Raw genomic sequence first — 7019 nt, forward strand, 5'->3', positions numbered from 1 at the left:
GCTTAAAAATAGAAGATTATCTGGATTAAAATCATACCGACATAATCGGCAATACGCACCTTTGCCATAAATCCACCAACGGAAAGATAAACGTCTGCCGGGAATGCCAGGATTAATTATAGATGCCGGAATATCGCAGCAATTATGAAATAATTAATATATAATAAACAAATTAAACATATATTAAAAATATATATATATTTTTAAAAATTTTTATCTTTTTTGATATGTCCTATTATATGGCTTTTTTAAAAAGGATGTCCAAAAGTTGTCTTAAAAGTGTCTTTTTGGTATTGTCTTTAGGATTGTCCAAAAGTTGTCTTAAAAGTATCTTTTCGATATTATAAGACGTCTGTTTTAAGACATCTGAAAGACATTTTAAAATAGGACGTCTTTAGGATTGTCCAAAAAGTTGTCTCAAAAGTATCTTTTTGGTATTGTCTTAAAGACTATTTTAAGACATCTGAAAGACGTCTGATATTATAGTTGTTCCGAATAATATCCAGTCCTTAATAATGTTTATTAACTTTTTTTTTATTATTAAATTTTCATTTTCGAGAGACTAGGACCATCATCTCTCTGGAGTACCGCAGCAGCATGCACAGTCACATTATATTATTAAATTATCATTTTCTGTTTTATCGATATCAAAAAAACTTTAAAATTAAATTTAAAAAAACGGAATTTGAGCGACGATTTTCCTTCTCAGAATATATTCTACGCATAAAAATATACAAATTTACAAAATTACAAGAAAATCGAAAAGGGGAGGGGGCATTATACTGCATATTTACCAAATTTTCCTCGGAGAGGAAATTGGTTGGAATGTAACCCTGGCAAAGATGATATACCAGCGGTGCATTAAGGTGACTAGATAATTTACCACTTTCTCGACTGGCGCTAGTGCATGAAAATATCAAATGATAATAAGAAAACGGCCGGCGTGGCCGCTCTCAGCCAGCGCTCCTCGCGGCACGTAAGGACCCCGATTGTCTCGCGGGTCATTGATCATCGTCTCCGTATCAATGGCAGTTCCGAATGATGACGCGATGGTGAATAACAGTGTACGCGCGGAGAGGCTCGTGGGCGACGAGTGTCGCATTTGCCTCAAATCCTGCACGGAGGCGTGCCAGCTCTTCCGCGACGGCGGCGGAATACCGGAGAAGCTAATGGCTGTCGCTGCTGTGCAGGTTAGCTCTTTCTCTCCGCCAGCTTTATTTTGAGCGCCGAGAGCCGCTTTCGCGTCCCGAACGAGATGTCCCGGGATGCCACGCATGTCTCTCTCGTCTTTCCACGACGTTTTTTAAATGCACTCGGGTTCCTTTGAAAGGTTCCTATTCACTACTTACGCTCGCAATTCCGATACCGTTGTTTTGAACAGACAAGTAATTTTTTTTATCCATTGACGCTGATTTTGTCAGGAAATTAATGGAATTTTAACGTCAAGCATTATTCAGAGGAATATTTTATAATTATTTTCGTTCATTTCGATGTAAAGTTAATCGTACAAAAATGATTTTTGCGTTATAGTTTTATACGCTTTTCTTTCTGCGATGTAAACAACATAAGTTGCTTGCTTGTTTTTTAAAGAACACAGATGTTTCCTATTTTTTTTTTTTTTTTTTAATAAAATATCTTTACAAAGTGAAATTATATCAAGATTCTTGTAAATTGCAGATAGAAGAAGGAGACGGCCTGCCAACTTCCATTTGTTTATCTTGCAACCATCTGCTTGATGTGTCTTATGATTTTAAATGTCAGATTCAGAATTCTGATTTGAGGTTACGTCAAATCTTGAAGTTGCAGATTCAATCTACACTAGATGACAAATCTGCAAAAGACACCATGATGATCAAAGATATTGTAGATGTTGTATCTAATGTAACATTGGGTAAAAAAGATCATGTTATCGAGCATGATATTTATTCGTCCCATGATATGGTTATGTTTGAGAATACTGTAGTTCAGTCTGATGTAGTAATTAATGATGAATCTCACATAAGTCACAAGTTTATGCAAAAGACAGAAATTATAGAATCAAATGAAAAAGATGTACAGTACAATACACTTAAGGAGAATGTACATAATGCTGAAATAATGGAAGCGGCCTTGTGTCACGAATCACGTATGGTCAATGCAATTGATCATTCTGATCGATTGTCTAATTCAACAACAGAAGATAGATTTATCAAGCAAAAGCAGCGAATATTAGCTGAAAATAATGAAACATTGAGAGGCTTGATAGATGAGAATAGGGAAGATATTTTAAAAACCGAAATTAAGAATGACATATTATTGAATAATTTTGACGATAATGTTTCAAAAGAGACCGCGGTATTAGGAATAGGCAGTCAGAATACAAAAAGTATCATGAACTGCAGCGATGACGAGGAAAAACCACTCATAAGTAGGACAATCAGACAGAAGTGCTTGCATTGCATCAAATCATTTGCAACGAAGATGGCATTGCAACGACATATGAATGTGCACAAGCACAAGACAAAGTTACGTTACGTGTGTGTTGTATGCAACAAGCACTTCTCTAATATCAGCAAATTGAAAAGCCACATGTCCACTTGTCATGAGACTCAGATAACGGACAGTAAAGTGCCACAGGAGGATAAAAAAGCGAATAAAGTATCGACGAAAATTACTAGAAGTAGCAACATGACAGATAGTATGAAGGAGGAAAAGAAGAATTTTAAATTCACATGCAAAGTCTGTTCGAAACAATTCATATATCAAAAGTCCTTTTTATCTCATGCTAAAAATCATCCTGAGTACAATATAGATATATCAGACGACGTACTCGATCAATCTATGAATAAGCCAAGTGAACAAAAGGACAGGATACCAACATTCAGGGAAAATGAATCTGAAGAGGAGGAAGAAGAGGAAGACGACGACGATAGTGACTTGCCAATTAAAAGTTTACAATGTACTCAGTGTGGCAAACTTTTTGCTACGAAAAGGAATTTGAAAAGACATATTTCAACGCATAGTGGTTTGAAATTCAATTGTTCGACATGCGGTAAAGGATTTTCAAGAATCGACAAATTGAAAGATCATGAACAATCAAAACATAAGGAAGAAATATTTGGCAACACTGACGATGATGATGATGATGAGGAAGATAATGAAAGCAAAATTAATGAAAATTCCGAGAATCGAAAAAAGGCAAATTTCTTTTATATGATTTTATTTGTGCAAATTTTATATATTAGCATAAAAACATTAATGAAATAACTATTCCTATTATAATTCTTGTAATATATTAAAAATTAAGCTATTTTAATCTATATTTATTATTAATTTATAATCTATATTTATTTTTGCAAGAATAAATTTCTAACGAAACAATTTTTTAATAAATTTATAAATTTACTCTCTTTGCAGGATCGACACAATAGACCACACAAATGTGCGCTCTGTCCAAAAGCATTCGCACAGGCTCAATCTCTAGCAAATCACGTAGAAAGACATAAACGAGTAAAAGACACGCAAAAGCGCTTTCTGTGTGAGAAATGTAGCAAGTGCTTTGCCCAGAGTGGCTCATTAGTGGCACATATGCGCACGCATACTGGCATCAAGCCGTACGTGTGCAACGTATGCAGTCGTGCCTTCACCAAGAGCACATACCTGCAACTGCACCTGAGAACTCACAGCGGTGAGAAACCGTACATCTGTCAGTATTGTAGCAGAGCATTTGCTCGAGCCAACACTTTGGCGCGGCACATCACTATGCATACCGGTGAAGCTAAGTATCATTGCTCCATCTGTACTAAATCCTTCCGGCGTTTAACTTCTCTGAACGAGCACATGTACACACATACCGGTCAACGACCATACGCGTGCAAACTCTGCACTAAAAGGTACAACAATGCTGGTTCGTTATACGCCCATACAAAAAAGTGCAAGGCGCAACAATTGTCCGGCTCGACAACAACTGCATTCACAGTATCTGCGGCAGATAACGCACAACAGCAGAATGATGCGTCTATGCCCCAGCTACTGATCTATTCCCAGAGAAAACTGGTAGAAGAAGCAACAGTTGGTCAAGTTGTATCCACGCCACAATACATGGTAGCAAATGTACACAATCAAAAAACAGTACCCACTAACGTGATCCAACCATTTACCGTAGAAGATCCGAATATGTACAATTCAAAACAGTTTAAGAATTCGTATTATGCTATTTATCCAAACATGTAAAACATGCAATCCAGTCTTTTAGATTATTTGTTTTTGCCAAGTTATCTTATTTGTTTGATCCACACAATTTACAGACATTTTCCATTCTTATTTCAAGACCGTTTTAAGAGACAAATGGATTAATTTTACAAATATAAATCAATAATTATAATTAATGCTAATAAGAACTAGTATTAAATGGATAATTGAATATTTATTTAGAAAAAGAAAATGGCATAAATATTTTGACCCTTATATTTTGTCCCTTTTCAGTTACAAATTAAATTACATAAAATAATAGAAAAATGGAATAATATATTAAAATATATTATTAGCCTGAGATATTTTGAGTTGTGAAAATAGAACTATATGAAGTTTGTATAGATAAAGGAATATCCTTAAATATAAAAAATGTTGAGATAATTAATTATACTGTTTCAAAATTCTATATAGTATTGAAAATATATTATGTTTGTATCACACATAAAGTTTCAATATTAGCAATGTGTGTTAGAACACAACTTATATTATTTCTGAACAATTCTGTGATTGTTTTATGAAATCTCTTAAATTTAGACTTAAGACGGTCTTAACTATAAGAATGAACTATAAAAATACCAATCTAAGAATCAATTAAACTAATATGGAATATTACCAATATTATAGGAAAAAAGAGGAAACAAGAGATATCAGTGGATCTGGAGAGCTCAAGAAATTTGTTAATGTCCATTATATTTAAAATGTTTAGTATACATGGTATAGAGGAAATTATTTGAATAATTTAAAAATTAAGGATTGAATATGCTAACGATCAAATCTTTTTTTTTTATATGGAAGGTTAAAGAATTTATTGATTAAAATTATAATAATAAATATATTACATCATGAGAAATTTTGCTGAATGCATATTCTTCAACATCAAATAAGTATAAGTAGTATTTCATGGATAACTCAGGTTATAGCAGTTAGAAGGTCTCGAGATAATAATGTACAAAATACAATGAAAAAAATGACGCTAAAATTAGAAGAAGAAATTAGGAATATTAATAGCTATTTACGTATGCAATTTGTATAAATGGATTCATGGACATGAAAAGAGAATGACTAGACCGACTAAAAAATTAAAACATCTTTAAAAAGAAAGGAGAAAAAATATAATAAAGTGAAAAGAACGAGAGTATGTCTAATTAATATTATCAATATAGTTTTGGATGTGTCAAGAAAAACGTAGCATATTTCAGAAACAACCTGAAATAATGTAAGTAAAATAAATTTGAATATATTTTTATAATATCTATCATGTTGCGTCACTAATAGTTAGGAAAGTACTATCAATGTTAAAATTACACAATATAAATAAAATTAAAGAATATAATTCATACATAAGATCATACCCAATTTAAAAACAATTTTAAAAAATAGATTGTAAGATGTTAACTAAAATAACTTTTAATTCTCATTTTTTATACAAATTTTTTAAAATAAACATTCTATAGAATAGAACATATTTTATATTTGAATAGGACACAGATTTGTTATATTTGATGTGTGTGTGTGTGTGTGTGTATATATATATACAGACATAATATGTAAAAATGATGTAAAATTATCTAACAGAATAAAAATATATTCTAATTCATATTACACACACATACACATTTGAAATAAAAAAAATATATATATATATTTTTTTTTATTTCAAATGTATATGTGTGTGTGTAATATGAATTACAATATATATTTTTATTCTGTTACATAATTTTACATCATTTTTGTATAAAGATGATGGTCCTATATATATATATACACACTGTATAGAATATATAATATTCTGTTAAATTATTTTATATACGAGTTTTGATAATTTCGAATTTATTAATATTATATTTCAGTTGGTCCAGTTATTTCTTACGTCCATGAATATCCATATTATGTACTATTGGGTAATTTTATTTAATCAACTTTTTTATTTTAAAGACATACATTCTTAGCATACAACATAGCAAACATACATACATATTATCTTCTTAGCATTCATAAATGTCTCACGTCAAATTATAAATAACGATAAATACTTTTGAGATTGGTTTTAGCGATAATTTTATAAGAGATAAAAAAGAAAAAGAAATTAGTTTCAATTTCTTAATATTAAATATTTTATTAATTATTAAACTTTAGTAATATATCATTTAAGATTTATGTGCACATTAAACTAAAGAACAACATTTTGTTTCATTGAAAACAATATGGGTATTTCATAAAGAGTTAATTACATAACTTTTATTTGATAGTAATGAGACAGTGAATACTTATAGTATAATAGACGCGTAAAATTTTTAGCGTGAAGACTGGAATATTATAAATCATTATATTATTATAAAAATTGATGATAATGAAATTGTCTATTGAATAAAAAAATATTTTTGTTGAAATTACTGTTAATATTAAATACTTCTGGTAAGAAATTAATTTTTCATTATTCACTTTTATTGTATTTATATAAAACATTATGATGTGTGTAATCAGTTCTCATATGATATTTACGGAAAAATGTATAGCGTGTTTTAGCAAAAAAATGAATATAAATATAGATATATATATTTGTAAATAATTAAAAATATAAATTATATCTTTGTGTAAAGGTGGCAGATATCCCAAAAGTGGTTCTCGTACTTTTACGCAGCACGACGTATGTCGATAAGGCTAACACAATGCAATATTTTATAATAAAGTTTATATAAAAGTAACCATGTATTTATATGTTTTTTTCCCTTGATAAAATATCTCACTCGTAAAAATAGTAACAATTAATTAATTATGGATAATAA

The 7019-nt window shown here is 30.5% G+C and overlaps 1 protein-coding gene across 2 annotated transcripts; it reads left to right on the forward strand.

Annotated features, from left to right (window-relative positions):
* Positions 1 to 925: 925 nt before the first annotated feature.
* Positions 926 to 6938, forward strand: LOC105432252 (uncharacterized). 2 transcript variants are annotated; one of them, XM_011646972.3, is made up of 4 exons: positions 926 to 1190; positions 1678 to 3177; positions 3397 to 4083; positions 4858 to 6938. In XM_011646972.3, the coding sequence occupies exons 1-4, from the start codon at positions 1026 to 1028 to the stop codon at positions 4912 to 4914; spliced, it is 2409 nt and encodes an 802-aa protein (XP_011645274.2). In that variant the 5' UTR covers positions 926 to 1025; the 3' UTR covers positions 4915 to 6938. The 2 variants fall into 2 exon arrangements, with proteins under 2 accessions (XP_011645274.2, XP_011645273.2); XM_011646971.3 differs by having other exon boundaries at positions 928 to 1190; positions 3397 to 6938.
* Positions 6939 to 7019: the final 81 nt, after the last annotated feature.

Source organism: Pogonomyrmex barbatus, unplaced genomic scaffold (assembly GCF_055798465.1).
Source record: "Pogonomyrmex barbatus isolate J1 unplaced genomic scaffold, ASM5579846v1 scaffold20, whole genome shotgun sequence".
Classification (NCBI taxonomy): domain Eukaryota; kingdom Metazoa; phylum Arthropoda; class Insecta; order Hymenoptera; family Formicidae; genus Pogonomyrmex; species Pogonomyrmex barbatus.

What these genes read in the sequence shown, in the direction of transcription:
- LOC105432252 (XM_011646971.3), top strand. Translation starts at nt 1,026, where the DNA reads ATGGCAGTTCCGAATGATGACGCGATGGTGAATAACAGTGTACGCGCG. An exon ending in TGGCTGTCGCTGCTGTGCAG is followed by an intron (nt 1,191 to 1,677) that starts GTTAGCTCTTTC and finishes TGTAAATTGCAG; the next exon opens with ATAGAAGAAGGAGACGGCCT. An exon ending in ATTCCGAGAATCGAAAAAAG is followed by an intron (nt 3,178 to 3,396) that starts GCAAATTTCTTT and finishes CTCTCTTTGCAG; the next exon opens with GATCGACACAATAGACCACA.